This window comes from Clavelina lepadiformis, chromosome 5, assembly GCF_947623445.1.
Source record: "Clavelina lepadiformis chromosome 5, kaClaLepa1.1, whole genome shotgun sequence".
Taxonomy (NCBI): Eukaryota; Metazoa; Chordata; class Ascidiacea; order Aplousobranchia; family Clavelinidae; genus Clavelina; species Clavelina lepadiformis.
In genome coordinates this window covers 13,590,118-13,606,626 of record NC_135244.1, presented here as the reverse complement: position 1 = coordinate 13,606,626, position 16,509 = coordinate 13,590,118, and the positions used below count along the sequence as shown (strand labels likewise).

The 16,509-nt window shown below is 33.9% G+C and overlaps 1 protein-coding gene across 3 annotated transcripts in view; it reads right to left on the bottom strand.

Annotated features, from left to right (window-relative positions):
• Positions 1-16,509, bottom strand: part of LOC143459040 (mediator of RNA polymerase II transcription subunit 12-like protein) — a 23,803-nt gene extending 7,294 nt beyond the window's left edge. The window contains exons 1-23 of one of the 3 annotated variants that reach the window (XM_076956001.1): positions 16,491-16,509; positions 13,889-15,033; positions 10,351-10,470; positions 10,123-10,227; positions 7,992-8,120; positions 7,710-7,833; positions 7,308-7,537; positions 7,059-7,175; positions 5,854-5,972; positions 5,489-5,776; positions 5,285-5,379; positions 4,969-5,099; positions 4,337-4,453; positions 3,974-4,175; positions 3,050-3,184; positions 2,687-2,826; positions 2,416-2,552; positions 1,980-2,151; positions 1,453-1,600; positions 974-1,151; positions 503-736; positions 271-378; positions 39-191 (exon numbers count right to left, since the gene is read on the bottom strand). In XM_076956001.1, coding sequence (XP_076812116.1) covers positions 39-191; positions 271-378; positions 503-736; positions 974-1,151; positions 1,453-1,600; positions 1,980-2,151; positions 2,416-2,552; positions 2,687-2,826; positions 3,050-3,184; positions 3,974-4,175; positions 4,337-4,453; positions 4,969-5,099; positions 5,285-5,379; positions 5,489-5,776; positions 5,854-5,972; positions 7,059-7,175; positions 7,308-7,537; positions 7,710-7,833; positions 7,992-8,120; positions 10,123-10,227; positions 10,351-10,470; positions 13,889-13,963 — 3,257 coding nt within the window. In that variant the 5' untranslated portion in view covers positions 13,964-15,033; positions 16,491-16,509. The other 2 variants (XM_076956000.1, XM_076955999.1) reach the window with 2 other exon arrangements.

Sequence of the window (16,509 nt, the reverse complement as noted above, 5' to 3'; positions counted from 1 at the left end):
AACTTTACACACAAAAGAGCTTGCAAGTATCAACTAACCTGTAATTAGATGCTGCTGGCTTTTTCGTATTAAACAAAGTTTGTTTTACTGGCAAAGCATAATTACCAAATGCTGCCAAGGATTCAGAGAGAGGAGTGTGACTTTTTACTGACAGCAGGCAATATATCTCATACATGAATGTTAGGATAATCCTGGAACAGAGAAACTCAGACGTTTAATTATAGCAGTCTAGTTGTAAGCATAATCCTACAAATAAACAGATATAATCACCTATCAGAGGATGTACACTGTGCTGGACTATATAGAAAAGATTCTTTTGCTAGTGAAAAAAATCCATCAAATGCTTCTACTGTTAAGTCCGTATAAAGATTGAGGTAACTAGAAGAAAGCGTTGGATGATATTCATATTATATGACACATTTACAACAAATTAGTAACATGATGCAACTACAAAGTGCAGTTGAAAAACCTGAACTGAAAAAGTGCAGTGAAAAAACCTTACCTTTGATAATTCCATACAATTGCAACTACTATATGAGAAAGTTCAGTGCAGTACCAAGCATCAGTTGTTTTAAAAGATTTCATGTCATGTTTTTTCTGCTTTATAGCCGAGGACAAAGACGCCAGTGCAGTACAGATAGACACAGCAGTTTGCACCATTCCACTAATGTTTAAGGCTTCTTGCATTAGATCAAACAATAACATGACCACATTGAGATTTGGCAGAATCATTGATCTGTTTCAAATACAACCAGTGAGTAAAAATATTTACTTCATGAAAAGCAAACTGGTTACGACAATGTTTTCATGGGTGAAAAAGTGAATAAAGATTGGTATCTACTGAAAGAAAAAATATGTTTACTTAGAAGTACCTCACATTATCCTAAGCACACTGAGTTACTGCACACTTATCTGAGCTCTTTAGAACTAATTGTAGTTCGGAAATCTATGCTGTTGATAGTGTTAAATTTACCTTCCAGATGTATAATTACCCAAGCACGCAAGAAGCGCTTTGGCAACATGTGCAGTAACCATATGCTGATCGAAATATGACAGCGCTCGATATCTGGAAAGAAGTTCAGCATGTGATGAAGTGGACTTGACCTTTCCCTTTTTTCCAGGTGGACCCCACGACACAGGCTGAATATAATCTGAGAAAATTGCAATACAATCAATTTAAGTTCTAAATAAAAAAAATAGGATTGTCTTCATTTTTTCACCCCATAAAAATTATTATAATTATTTAATTAACTAATTTGCACTCAAAACAACATGCTACCGATTTTTAACAACTAACATTGCGAGTTAACATGATAGTAACTATTATAGTTAGATATGTAACTAAGCTTACGTGTAACTAAAACCAAAATGCAATTACAAATTTGCCTTCTTAGAAATGATGCTGATCTTGCAGCTATTGTAATAGCTATGCAGTAATAATAATAATAATACCTTTTTCATCTACACCACGTTTATTTTGAATAAGCTTGATCAAATGACGAGTAATTTTCCTAACAGCTTTCTTCACAAACGTTTTCTGACGTCCAGCCCCATATAGTGCTACTAGCCGTTGGTTCCACTCGTATGTTATGTCATCATCCTTCATATCAATTAATAAAATGATTACATCAGATTATTACAAAATAATGCAAGCGGTACGATAATTCATTTAATCACCTAAAAGAAAAACAAGAAGCGAAACATAACCAGCAAAGTGTACCATGTCTTCACATTTTATTTACATTCAAAATTCAAATTTTTAAACATAATTACTAACTAAAACCAATTAATATAAAAAGTAATCTTAATTCAGTAAAATTATAACATTTCACAAATAACAATGAACAGAAGCAAAGCTCAGGTGCAACCAATTAACAACCAACCATGCAGGCACAACAAAACACAACTCAACATACATGCAAAAAGGTGAACTTAGTTTCATTCACAACTAAAAAAGCCTGAAAATTCAGAACACAAACCTGATATGGCAGAGGAAAATGCATTATATACTGGACGTGACGAGGCTGGTGATATCCCCACAAGCTACCTAGCTGTGTCAGTGATGACGAAGAATTAGACAAGCCATTGCCAGCTGTTACTTTTGAAGAGTTAGATTTCTTATCAATTGGCCTTACTGCATCTAAGAAATGCCTTTGACAAATACACAAAGATGAAACAAACTACTTCACAAAACGTTTCATGTAATATCAGTATTAAGTCAGCTAAACCAATGCAACCCTTAGTATTAAGGAATCTAAATCAGCTACATAACAGAGAATAATAATTGCTACTGATCTGATCACCAGTTGATTATAATCAACATTTTTTGAATGGTTGCTCTTACAACTTTTTAACCTGAATAATATGAGCTGAGAAACCCATCACTGCTGACTAACTACAGTCGCTTTCACTCACCGATCACTTCTCTGGTCAGGGTTGAACATACTATCATGTCCTGGTAAGAACTCATGTTCGGATGGATCCATTTTTGATGAATGTACCATAAGCATGCTGTTAGAAGGATCATGACTTCCATCCATGCGTAATCCGTCCTATAAATTTAAAGCAAGGAATTCATGATAAAAACATAAATCATTTAAAAAAAATCCCAGAAATAATGTCATTTAACAGATCCTAAAACATGTTAAATTTAATTTAAAACAATTTATGTTCAGTAAAAAGCTACCAGATGTCGATTTTCGAGCAAGCCAGAGCTTAGCATGCCAGGATTTGAAGAGATACTCCGATCCAAGTTCGAATTAGAGCTAAGATTTAAGTCAGACTGTGGAGTGGGCACAGCGTAAGATGGTAGTGAAGCTATTTGTCCTGAAAGAAAACAGCTTTTAAATCTCCTTCCAGAAGAAACAGAAATTTTAGTCTTCGTTAAATAAATATTTTTGATTTATGCATTTGATGCATTTACAAATTAAATACTGACAATACTCAAAAACATTGAAGATGTCAAGTATGCTGTAACTTCTCACCTATAACCTATAAGATTTATTTATATATGATAAAAAAGCGCAGCATTTTGCGGAAACAAACTTGCCTGGACAAATATCGCCACGAGATATAAGCATATTTAAGTATTGGTCATATGCAAAAACATCATGCTCTATCAATTCTGAAAAGAGCAACACCAGGTTCTTGAATTCTTGTAATTGCTCTGCATTGTTGGGATCATCTGCATTAACAGATAATCAGTTAGTTATCATTTGAGCTATTTGGAAGCCATAATCTTCCAAACAAAATTCAAAAAATTTTCAATCATTAGCATGAAAATCAATATTACTTTGTAACTTACTTGAGTGGGAAAACAAATTAACTTTGATCCAATGAAAAGTTGTTAGAGAGTATACCAGAAAAAAAATATTTCAGTAAATTTTAGTAGTCAAGAAATCATTGCCAAAACTATGCCAAAAAATGGATTTGTTTGGCTAATGATGATGGAGGTGGTAGGCAGACAGCATTTGTGATATCACAATGTAAAAGACTGCGGGGGGGGGGGGGGGGGGGGGATGGCCTTTTGGTCATGTTATGCTTAAAACATCTTAGCTGGCCTACACCGGCAACTAAACTTAAATCAAACAAACATCATCATGCATGTTGATTTCTTATAGTGACATCATAATCGCCACTATCTGTTATAATAACCGGCAAATTTGCAATACATTGTAGGCAAAAATTATGTAAGGACTAAACTTTTATTAAAAAAATCTTGAGTATACAGGTACTTTCAGACAACTCTTCTTTAATTCAAGGTTAACTTCTTTTAACCCTTGCCCCTAACATTAATCAAAAGCCAACTGCAATTAATTAAATTATTGTAATAATCACTATACTAACTGATATATAATATCAATTAATTAATTAGTATTAAAATAAATCAATCATATTAAATATTGTTAAACTGAGCAGAAAAAAAACTTGGAAAAATCATTTTCAATAGCCATAAATATTTAACAAATCTTACTTAATTCTGGTGCTTGTGTATCCAAGAATGTAAACAAGAGACTTTGAAAACGTGGCATTGGTCTGGAAGCTTGGTTTTGTGACACTGATGTTTCCATAAAAGAACTCATGTCTGGTGCAGAACCAGGCTGTTGACTGCTATTTGAACTAGTGGATTCATTGATGTTAGCACCAGTTGGTTGTTGCTCACGCTCATAAAATGCCTGTAAAAACAAATTCCTGATCCTTTAAAATACTTCTATGGCTAATGAAAAGGGACCTTGGATACAAATATAAATAATACGGTGTTTTAATATTCATATATTTGTATAATATAATTGCATACACTGCATATGGTGATATACACTAAAAAAAGACACTGCACCTGACGCAAATCCAACAACTTGGCAACCACTGCAGCTCGATGTTCTCCTAACCTCTTTGCAGTGATGGCCCATTCACAAAGCAGGCCAATCACAGCCTCTTCACTTGACTTGGAAACCTACCGTACATAAAACCATGATTTTTCTGCACCAATCAGTAGTCACACAAAGATTTCTTGCAATTCAAATGTTTTGTGCATTTTACATTTGGGTTATCCCACTGAAGTGGCACCAGCTGTTGCACAGGAAAATCCTAAAACTTGAAATTTTGTTAATTTTTGACTATTCTTCTGATTTTGAAATCAGTAATTTTTTTTGACGATTGATCAATTGGTTCTGGAGTTAGAATTGTTTCAAAATCACACTTTTGTCTCATGCCGATGAAAAACTCAACATTCTCTCAGAATTCTATTTGAATTCTAAATTGTGCTCATCCCACACCTAATGTCTTTGACACTAGTGTAAATTTTTTTACTGATTCTAAAATGAGAAGCACTGTCAGAAACTAACAAAATGTCAGGTTTTAAACTTATCATTGTAACTGTGCAACTTTAATGTGATGACCCATTCATGATAACTAAAACCCTACAAGCCTACACCGATACATCACAGTAATCTTCTGTATGTCACATACTTGCATGTCAAGATCTTTGCCAAGTGTTTGGTCAAAAATCTTGTGGTAGAGAGACATCAGCGAATCTCTGTGACTAAATCGATGTTTGTCCAGGGCTTCAAGTGAGGTTAGGACTCTATTGATTGTATGACCTGGAAAATATATTCATCACTAAGATATCATCTGGTAAGTTTGTGAACTTATAGCACAATAATCGGTTCATTAACTTATATCTAGGATCAAGTGATTTTAATTCAAAGTAGTATGTCGTAGTATGTAGTATGTATGTCTGCAAGTAGTAAAATAAAACCTGTCGTTTTGATAAATTCAACCTCACCTGCATTTGATTCTTGGCACTTAGCAGAAGACCATCTCAATTCTGCAGCAGTTGATCGTTGAACAATTTCCACCTCTTTTTCATACAGAACATTTCTACAAAATTTTCCAAAACAACTGTCAGCCAAATAGGGTTTATTTTAATTCCAATTAAAAACTTGAACCAAATGTTATGAAATAAAAGTATTTCATGTTTGCCAAATACCTAGTTGTTGTATCTTCATGGTGTCCAACCTCATCATTTTTATCAAGATCGGGAAGAAGAAGAGCAGATGGAGCACATGGAAGAAGGTCCATCGGAGAGCCACATGTTCTAGGATCAACAGGAGGATACCAAACCAAAGCTCCAGGACAAGACAAGGTAGTGCATTGGATAACAGAAGCAAGTGTGTGAGCTATTGAATGCAAATGAGCTGGACACTGCTGTTGAAGCTGCTGCTGAGCTGGATAAATACCATTTTGTGCCGACTGGGATAGATTGGATGCATGCAACCTGATACATATAATTGATACTGGTATTAAAGCTATAGACATGATAATATATTATAAAAATAATGACATGATGTTTACCCAGATTGCATTGATGGTGAATCTGATCTTAAACTGTAGTTATCCAAAAATATCCAGTTCAAATGGTGAGCAGCTGTAAAACACATTCTCCTTGCTAACAACTGATTCTTCACAACTTCCTTTAAAAGATAAAAATTATTCAAAAATTTTGAGATGAGTACATGAAACATAACCAAACAACCAAAATAGACAAACGCACAACAATAATAAAAATACTTATTAATAAGGCGATTATTTTTTGACCTAAAAATTGAAAATTTTGATAAATTTTGACATTAAAAAATTTTTTTTTGACAAATTTTGACGTATGAATATTTCAAGTAGTTAAATTACCCATTATTGTACAAAAAGTTGAAATTTATTGTAGTAAAGAAGGGTAAAAATCTGAACACAGACCTAGCCTATTCAGAAAAGGGAAATGAGCTAATTACAAATCACTGCCAAAAAAACTGCAACTAAAACACAACAAAAACAGTTCAATACATTTGTTTAAACCAGTGATTCCCAACCGCGGCTCTTAGAGCCGCATGCGGTACCAAGCTAGCCTTCTTGTGGCTCTTATTGACCCCTGAAAATCTCTCAAAAATTATAAAAAATCTATTTATAATAATTAGGGCGATTATTTTTTGACTTGTCAGTTGGAGTTGGAGTCAAGTTGGACATTAAATTGATTTGTGTTATTTTTCTTGATAGTGTTGCTATTCGTTGGTACATGCTTTCATGTTTTAAAATTTTCGTTCTAATTACTTGAGTGTTTTCATGTGGCTCCATACTTACTCTGAAGTTTGAAATACGGACCCGACACCAAAAAAGGTTGGGAACCACTGGTCTAAACTAAAGATACATGAAGTATCTAAAGCAAAACCGAAGCAAGAGCTGATTCACAATAAGCAGACAATGGGCCATTTACAACAGTATAAAGTAGGCTGCAAGGCGTACAGTGTAAAATGACAAGTTCACCTACAGTGCAACCTCTATGACACCACGAAAATGCAGTTTGTAAGCAATTTTGACTTGGTAAAAAATTTTGACTTTTTAAACAATTTTGACAATTTTTGACCTAACGCTGTAAATTTGACAAATTTTTGACTTTTTTTGACAAGTCAAAAAGTAATCGCGCTACTTATTAATAATGACAGCCTGGTAATATCATAGAAAGAAACTAATATATCTTAAAAGCCTCAAATATCACTGGATTTACTTACTTCAATATACTGCAGAACAAATGGCATAAAGTAGCTCAGTGCAATTTCATCATAAAGTGGTATAAGTTCAAACTCTTCCACCAGCCATGTTAAAAACTCATGTTTATCCAATAAATCCTGAGCAAAAATGTTTATTTAACTTGCAGCATTGCACCTTGTCTCTGTTTAAGTTTCGCCTGTCAATAACTGAAGCGGACCTATATAGGAAACTTAACAACATGCAGTAAATGATTTCAGTTACAAAATCACCTCGGAGTACATGTGATGAGCAAGATTAGAAATATACTGTGACTGCTTTTCAAAGTCATCTCTTGCAATGACTGTTGGTGGATTCAAATATGCTACAGTTCCAGATCCAACCGAACCAGGCAATAAAGAAATGTGTTGTGAAAGTGTACCGTTGGTTTTGGCAAAAGCATTGCCTTCATTCAACTTGGTGAGCTGTTCTCTCATGAACTTGCAGATTGCCTGAGTCCAGTCTATAAAACATTTTCATTACATTGTTTTACACACACACACACACAAATGTATAAAGGCACAGCCATGTAATAGCTCTATGTAATGTCTTTAACCAAAGACAGATTTGGTTCCAGAACATTTCCAGTATTAAATTGAAATATTAATAAGGAAACCTACACACTCCTAATTTACCACTATTTGGGTCATTTGCAGCTCGTTTTTTGTTCTTCACATCAGTCTGAGTTAAATGATAAGCAGCAGACATCTTGATGAACCATGTTGAACGTACAAGTGGAACATCATATTCTGCTAAGCTCTAAATTCAAATTACCAACATAATTTGACAGAAATAAGAAACAGGTATCACTTGGTAAATTGTGCTTCAAATAACATACAAGTACCCAACATTGTGATATATACATTTAAAACAAATATTTTGTTCATTAAAAAACATTAAAAAGACAAGACTGCTACTTGAAAAATATCTTCCTTTTTGCTGAAAACGGGCACTCTTTTTGAAAGGAGAGACAAAGACTTGCTTGAGGACAAGTCTTTAAACCAGTTTTGCAAATGATTACGCACTTTTGGGTTTATCACAGGAACCTAAATAGTAAACACCAATAGTAAGAGTCAGCATAACAATGCATAAGTTTATATTATTAATATGTCTGCATACAGTCAGACACCATTTATTTGAACCCCAAAAAACAAAACCCCCACTATCCTACATAAAACTGCCACTCATGGATCTTTCCCATTTAATCCAGATATCTTGTTGTCCGTCTCCGAAACAGCAATTCAGAAACGCATATAACAAATCAATAAAAAAACACTCAATAATCCGTTACTTGTCACCAGGCTTGAGGGAAATACAGCAAGAAAGTATTCGAATGCAAATACTTTCATTTTTCTCGACTACGAATACTTCGCCAACTGTATTCGTGAATACATTCAAAAATACAATCTTAAAATTTCACAGTAATGCTATATAACAATAGAATCTTGAAAAACTAACAGACTGGCATATTCTATAACGGATACGTATATTTGGGATAACTTTTCCAGTCCCAATGAGAAGTAGCAAATATCTCGGGTTGTTAATACTTCACCGGAAAAAATTGTACTTTCAAAGCTACTTTTTACTGTTTCTTGTTAAACTTACTTCAATATTATAACATGATAACGAGGACCTAACCTAAATCCACCTTCAATTAATCCTAAACAACTACAATCAACTTTTTTCATGTATAATCTCCTAACCTAATCGCCTATCTTTAATAGCGGGATGCTTGACCTACTTAAGGTAAAATAGTCACTTCCAATACCGCGTGCTTGAATATTACAGACCTATTACTTTTGCAAACAAATCGATTGTAGACAATTTGCCGTCGTCGATTGTGCTGTCGCTATCAAAATGGACTTTACTTCAAGCATAATTCACTGAATACAAGCGACGGTGTCCCTGGCGCAGAGTCCTCAGTTTTTGTGTTTCCTCTCCTGCATATGCCGAAATAGCCTATGTGACGTCATAGAATATATGAAATTAAGGGGATCACGTCAATTGACCGTGAACAAATTAACCGGCGACAATTGGTCGTGATCAACTGACCGGCAATCAAATTAACCCGGCGATCAAATTAACCCGGCAACAAATTGGCCGGCGATCAAATTAACCGGCGACAATTGGTCTTCATCAACTGATCGGCAACAAATTGGCCGGCGATCAAATGTGTAGTAGTGTAGTGTCATATGTGTTTTGCAGCGAAGTTCTTTTAACGTATAACTCGTATTTCCGGTGTTTTTGTTTATTTAAATAAATGTTTTAATTTGTATTGAAATAAAAATAAATTTTGTTAAAAAAAGGAAATAATTACAAACAAATATTTACTTTACATATCATATACTACCATCAACTTAAACACAATAATTCAGCACTTGCACGGTCAATTTACCTCCCGGTCAGTTGGTTCTAGGTCTAGGTCAATTTACGTCACGGTTAGTTTGTTCGCGGTCAATTTCCCACGGTTAATTGTCGTGGAACCGAAATTAAGGTCTGCATTTTTTTACGTTTCATTCAATATTTCACTCTGGTGTTAAACACTGTGGCAAAAAGAAAAGGCAGATCATACGATAAAAATCGAAAATACTTTGTGAATGTAGTCGAATATGAATACAAATTCTTTACATCTTTATGTAAATATGAATACGTGTATTTGAATATGAATACTCTCCCAACTGTATTCATTTGTATTTGAATACCCCAAACCTGCTTGTCACACATCTATGTTTGTTTTAGGCAGAATCAATAACCAATTTTCTAACTTCTTTCACTTGAATTATTTGTTTCGGACACAGTTGGATGTTCAATTCAGTTTTTTGTTTTGCGTCTCAACCTATTGCAGTTCCAAATACATACTATTTTACAAAAATTGATTCCACTGTGATATTTTTTTGATTTTGATAATCCAGATACTAAAACGAATTTTTCGATGAAACAAACTGGTTCGAAATAATGAGGACCGACTGTATTCATTATTCTACCCTTAGAAATTCCCAAGAAAACTAGCAACATTCCAACCACAAAAACAGTTGATTAATTTGTTACCAAATAGAAGTTTTCTTTGCCAACTTGTGGCCTTCTTTTAGCAGCATCATTGTATGTATTGAAGATCTGTTTTTGGGTCAATAAATGGCTAAAGCTCTGGCTTATCTGCAATTAAAAATGGAATTAAGAATATAAAACAATTATAATGTGAAAATAAAAGGTCTAAATATACAACCAAACTAGGTTTGAAAATTTAAAACTGAAACATTTGTTTCTCCTGCTCAAAACCTTATTTGAATCAATGTTGTACGAATGTGCGCTCGAGTACTCATCATTAAAAAGAGTTGGGTTAATAAATCCTTGTTTAACGTTGACAGAAGTGAGTTCATCCTCTTTTTGTTTGGGATCCTGAAATCAAAATGAAGAAAGTAAGTCAATGTTCTAAACTTAGTAGATAGTAGCAATTTAGAAGTAGTAGTAAGTACTTCAAAGTACCGAGTTTAAAATATGATTGCTCGGAGTTGAACAGTAGAATGTGAAACAAACTGAAAAATACAGCAAAAGACATACCAAGCAGTGCCACAAATTGGAGAAAAACGATAAACACGATAAAGTATTTTCACGTGGTGTAATGATAGCAAATCATTAGGATATTAACTTTTTCTCTTAATTTTGCCGAATTTTATTGGCCCACACTTTTAATCAGCTATGTGCAACCCATGGACCACATGTTAAGTAGCAGGCAGTTGACAAAAACACTCTGGCCAGCGCAAATTGACTTAAACAAACCATTATTCACCTAGATAGCACAACGTAGCAATTGGGCTCGCTTGCCATTCACCGTCAACACCCAACGGCAGTGGTTCCCAAACAGTGCACTGCCGCAAGTTGCCAGGGGCACTACAAAACTTGTCTATAAACTTAAGTTTTATTCGGAAAAGCACACAATTTAGCAGCAAGCTTTAGTGAAATTTATTTCCAGGATTGTTTTGTGCTACAGAGCACTTATATAGGTAGCACATCAAATTTTTTTGGAAACACCTGCTCAAAAGGTTATGGACAACTTTAAACTTCACAAGTGTTAAGAGATTTCGAGTGTTGTATGCTTTTGAGCTGAGTAGATTTTTGTATTTGTGGAACATTTCAGAGCTGTAGCGTCAAGCGGATTGCTGTGCAACAAACTGGTGACACAATTTGCTTCAGAGTTGCACATTTTAAATATGCTTAATTATGAGTGATGATTTTTTCCTTACTTACACATATTTTGTATTAAACTTAATCAAGTACAATAAGTTATTCAATGTGCGTTCCTCTTTAAAAAAGATGTTATTTTCAGCCGAGTAAAACATTTTGGTGGGACAATGGTGCTTTAAAAGAATAAAAGCTAACACCTTCAATCTTTCTGAAGAGTGAAAACTTTTTGACTTATTATCCCTTTTTCTCTCAAACCTTCTACCTCAAAATCATGTATGTATGGAAAAAGATTGTCATTCACTGCCATACAAAACTAACCTATCGATGAACAATTGTTTGTGATGCAACTATGATGTTTATATTGAGTCAGAAAACGATGAAGCAAGTTTTAGAATTTAATGTGAGCATTTAATTTGCATGCAACAGAAGACGAAGGAATTTGAGAAAGTGGTCAGTAAAAAAATGCACGTGATGCCATTTCTGTCAGTTGTTGGCTCACGGATGTGGATTGTTGTAAACATTATAAATTCAGTATGTATCATACAGTAAAATCCAGAAACTCAATTTTTTATCGTAAAACTTCTTAAATCCTAGTCCTACAATCAATGTTCCCTCTAATTTTTCACGAGTCTGAGCAAACACACTAACTCCCTGAGCGGTCCCTTGGACCACTGTGAGCAACATCAGATGTGCCACGTGCGCACTGTGGCCATTATTATGCGTTTATTTTATTTTCAATTCAGGTTGGATTTTTTCTTGTGGCCAGCACAGATTTTCTGTGCGCGGAGAACGTGTCAGCAGTGGCGCAGCTTAGAGGGAACATTGCCTACAATCATTACCTGACCCTATCATACCCAATTGTGCACACAAGTGTGTAATTCCTGCTATTTTTGAATAGGTTAACACATTATATGTTATACACCATTGCGTTTCAGTAAAGTAATTGTAAAATACAAAAATCGAATTGGCAAGCAGAATTAGCTGACCCTCAACTGATTCTTCAGTTTCAGCTGACTCATAGCATCCTTTTTCAGTAAAAAAACACTGAGGCACGCTACATTGAGTCATTGTTTCTGCATTGTTTATGAATAAGCTGACAAAAGGTCTGCTTTGGGGCTTTTGAAACAAAACAAAATTATTGATGATTAAATGATTATACTGCAAATCAATTATTTTGTCTGAAATCTCATGGCACTGTTGGTTTATTTTGCATTTCCAATACCAAATTTGAGTAGATCTATTAGTAATATATGCCTCTTACCGATTATCTGATTCAGTTTCATCACATTCTAATTCTGAAATTTGTGGCTTGCTAAATCGTTTTTTCTTTCTTTTTTCTAAATTGTTGATAGATTTTTTCAAAGCCAATACTTTACTTTTTTCTTTACTTTCATCTGCAAATGTTCTCTTTAGTTGCACAATGTATCTATAAATTTTTTCTAGAATATCTTTTTGGAAATGACTAGTAGAGTATTGCTTTCTCGAGACTCTTCTCTGGAGTTAAACCCCCAACTACTCATCATTGTGATTTCCTTGACTGTCCAGGTCAGTGGTAAGCAATCTTTCATGGTTCGTGGCCCCTTACACTGACCCTCAAAATCTGTGGCCTCCCGCTCAACAATAAAAATTGTGGATTTTAAAATACTTTTTACTTCACTACAGCATGTGTAGTAGCCTTCGCACCACTAATTTTTCAAAGCAAGCACAAAAACATGAGAAACTTGTGTGTCCCTCTGCCACGTCTTCTTCTACTACCTTACTACAGCTCATTAGTGAGGCATCTGCTCGTGGTCTCCGTAGCAAGCCTCCAGGAGGACCCCGGTTGAAAAACCCTAGTCTAGATGTACGGTATCATTTTGCCTTTCTCTATGAAATTCTCCTTATTAGCACATTTTACCTAAAACTATATAATGTGAACAATTTCCTAAAGGTGTTAGATTGTTTAATTTTACATGTGATAACTATATGCTTTATGATATAACAATAATATTTATGCTTTATTAAATTAAAAACACCATGTCCTTACTAGAATCTTCTTTCATCAAAAAATATATAATCAAAAAAACTTGTGTTTGTGGTAGTTTACTTACATTAGCACTTATTAATAATAGCGCTAGTGAAGAACTGCAATCTTCTGCCAATGCTATCCTGCTGTCAACAGAACCCTATGTTACCTTAATTAATTTAGTTTCAGTACTTATATTTTTATGCTAGTGTTGATACTGTTGCTGTCATAATTTAAACAGAAGGTGGTTTCCAACTTTTCTAAACATTTACTGCATTATGATGCAATAAGGAGTAAATATTCCACTCATGCATTGTACATCAGATTTAAAACTTTTGAATTTATGTAATGCCGGCTTATAGCTTCAAAGCTGATATTTGTTATAAATGCAGAGTTGTGGACATCACATACATTTTAATGCTTCAGAAACTGGACCATAAAGCATGTCTTGGTTTTAAAGTCAGTGAGCATGGAAGAACCACTGATTTTAAAGTGTTATTGTAATGTAACAAAATTTTATTTAAAAATAATATTTTCATGAACCACTAAATGTTTAAACTTGGTGCAGTGATGCATGGTTTGAAATAACTTGAGAACCACTAGCGTAAAACCAAATTATCTTTTTACCTGTGGATACACGTCAGGAGGTCCGAGCTTTTGACGTTTGAGCCATCTTGTTTCTAGAAAATTTGCTGTTGCCATCTTAGTACGTCAAAAGATGGCCATCATTAGAAACATTATTAAACTACTGCCTATAAAACACTGATATTGAAACACAATACCGTAGCAAGAGTTCTAATGCAGTGGCTCAAACATATAAGCTATTAGCATCATAATGCACTGCATCAATTGATACCACATATTAACAAAAAGGTGTCTCTGCGCTGTTTTATCAATAAAAATACAGGAATGTTACAGGAAAAATACAGGAATACTCAGGAATGTTTTAATACATACAATAAAAACAGTAGAAAACATTTTATTAGTTAGATGTTTCAATAGAAACTACAACCATTTTTAATGTACTAAAAACTTAACCTCTAAAAGTAAATATGTACTATTGTTACACTTTAAGACTATATTCACATATTAGGTTTTCACTACATTAAACTGGGGTTACTTGGAATACTTTTTTAACATTTTTGTCATTGTTTTTTATACATACTGCTAAGTTCTTTAATTATTACATATTTACTAAGTTATTATATGTATACACCTTCTTTTCATATGTAAATATTTCTGATATTCCTTGTACATTGTTTTGCAGCTCACTGTGTAATGTTATCCAGAGAAGGGGTAACTTTGCACACTCAATGAAACTTTAGTTAAATTAAATTAGATTTGATGGTAAAACATGTTTTGAGTAAAGTTAGCTAGCTACCTTAGGGGTTACTTTGCACACAGGAAATGTTTTTAAAAACAGAAGAGATTTTGATAATCTGATTTAAAGTGTATTTGACAAATTAAAGGTCCAATGCAATCAATTTGAAAAATACTTGTGGGTACATACACACGACTAATAAAATGCTACAGATTAAAAAATGATGTGGACTAGTGCACACTTTTCGGCATCAGAGAATGCTTTCGGACTTTCAACATTTTGCAAATGTCATTTATCAGGCTTGTTTTTGATACTTTGCATTGGAAGTTCAATTTCATTTCATCTGCAGCTTTTTCTCAGAGAGTTCACTGCCTTCCGTACATTTTCTTCATTGTAGTTATTGTATCTTCTTGATCCAAGCACTTTTTTATGCTTTCCAGGCAGTGTCTGTCTAAAATAATAGGCTATAACTATTTCACTTGCAAAAAATTATACATTCGAAGCTATGTTTCTTAATAGGCTAAAGTAAATTCTACAACATACTAAGCTAAATTTCACTTCCCGAGTAAATCTAACTTCAATTAAACCTTTATTAACTAAATCAATTTTTTGCATACCCATTCTGCTACCTTCACTACCTATCTTTAATAAAATATGCTGTGCAAAGTAACCCCTGTAAACATTTAATTATGACATACTAATTTAAAACAAATATTTTGGCCAGAAATGTAGACGTACCATCCTGCTCCAAAAGTTCTGTATTTGTGTTAACAATAGGGCACACTAAGCATAAGCTTATTTTATGCAAAATCATAAGCTAAATCATGTTTATTAATTTTTCACTGCATATAAGTTTTCAATGTTCAGTTTTTAGCAAAAAAATTTTTCAACACAATTACAGCTAACAACGGATAAGGAAAAAAACAGTAATGTTTAAAACTGAAAAAAGAGATATATGATTAATATGAAACAGTGCTTTTGAGATTATTTTATGTATAATGAACAAAGAATTCAATATAACAAAAATGAGAAGTGTGCAAAGTAACCCAGTTTACGATATCTAATTTCAACACATTTGATATGCAAACCTCTTAAAATAGCAGCTAAGGATTTTCATGGGTCAGAGTGGATGGTGTTAGTTTCAGAAAAACTACCGGTATACATATATACCGTTTACTAGGTAGTATGAAAATGACCTCACAATAATGTAAACAGACACACATGTATATATAAATGTAACGACTTCTTGCTAAAGTTTAACAATGTAAGTGTAAACAGCTAGTAAGTGGAGTCTTTCAAGCACCAAGCTTGCAATAATGCAACCTGTGTTCGATACCCAGTAGTGCTACAGGTGTAATGCCTTTGGCCAAAGCATTAACAATGATTGCTCTTGATGAATAGTTTCAACTTTGGGCAACACAAAAAAATAAACGTACACAAAAAAAATTCTATGTCAATCAGAACAATTGCACAAAAGCTAGCTCAGTAACCGAGGCTAGAATGATGAGGGACCATCCCCAAGTTTAAGTCGTACAAGGATAGAAGTATAAAGATCATGATGGCACGAGGAAAAAGATAACAATATAGATAATGACAACTAGTCCACCTGGCATCTGCTTATCTCAAGCAATACATCTTCTGGTGAAATAAGGCTACGTAAACCAGCTGAATTGGAAGCATACATGTATTTCAAATATTCAACAAAAAATCTTAACAAACTATTTTACGTTCAGACGTCTGTACGTGAAGCAAACTCCAGAAAAAAGCGGTCTTAGAGTCAATAACTGCTGATGACATTAAACACTGTAAACATGCTTTTGGATAAAAACTACTGAGCAAGACTACAACAAATAAGCTAGCCAAACGCATACATTTATAAAGTAAACAGATTCATCTATTTTTACTTACCACTGTCTAAATACAGTCT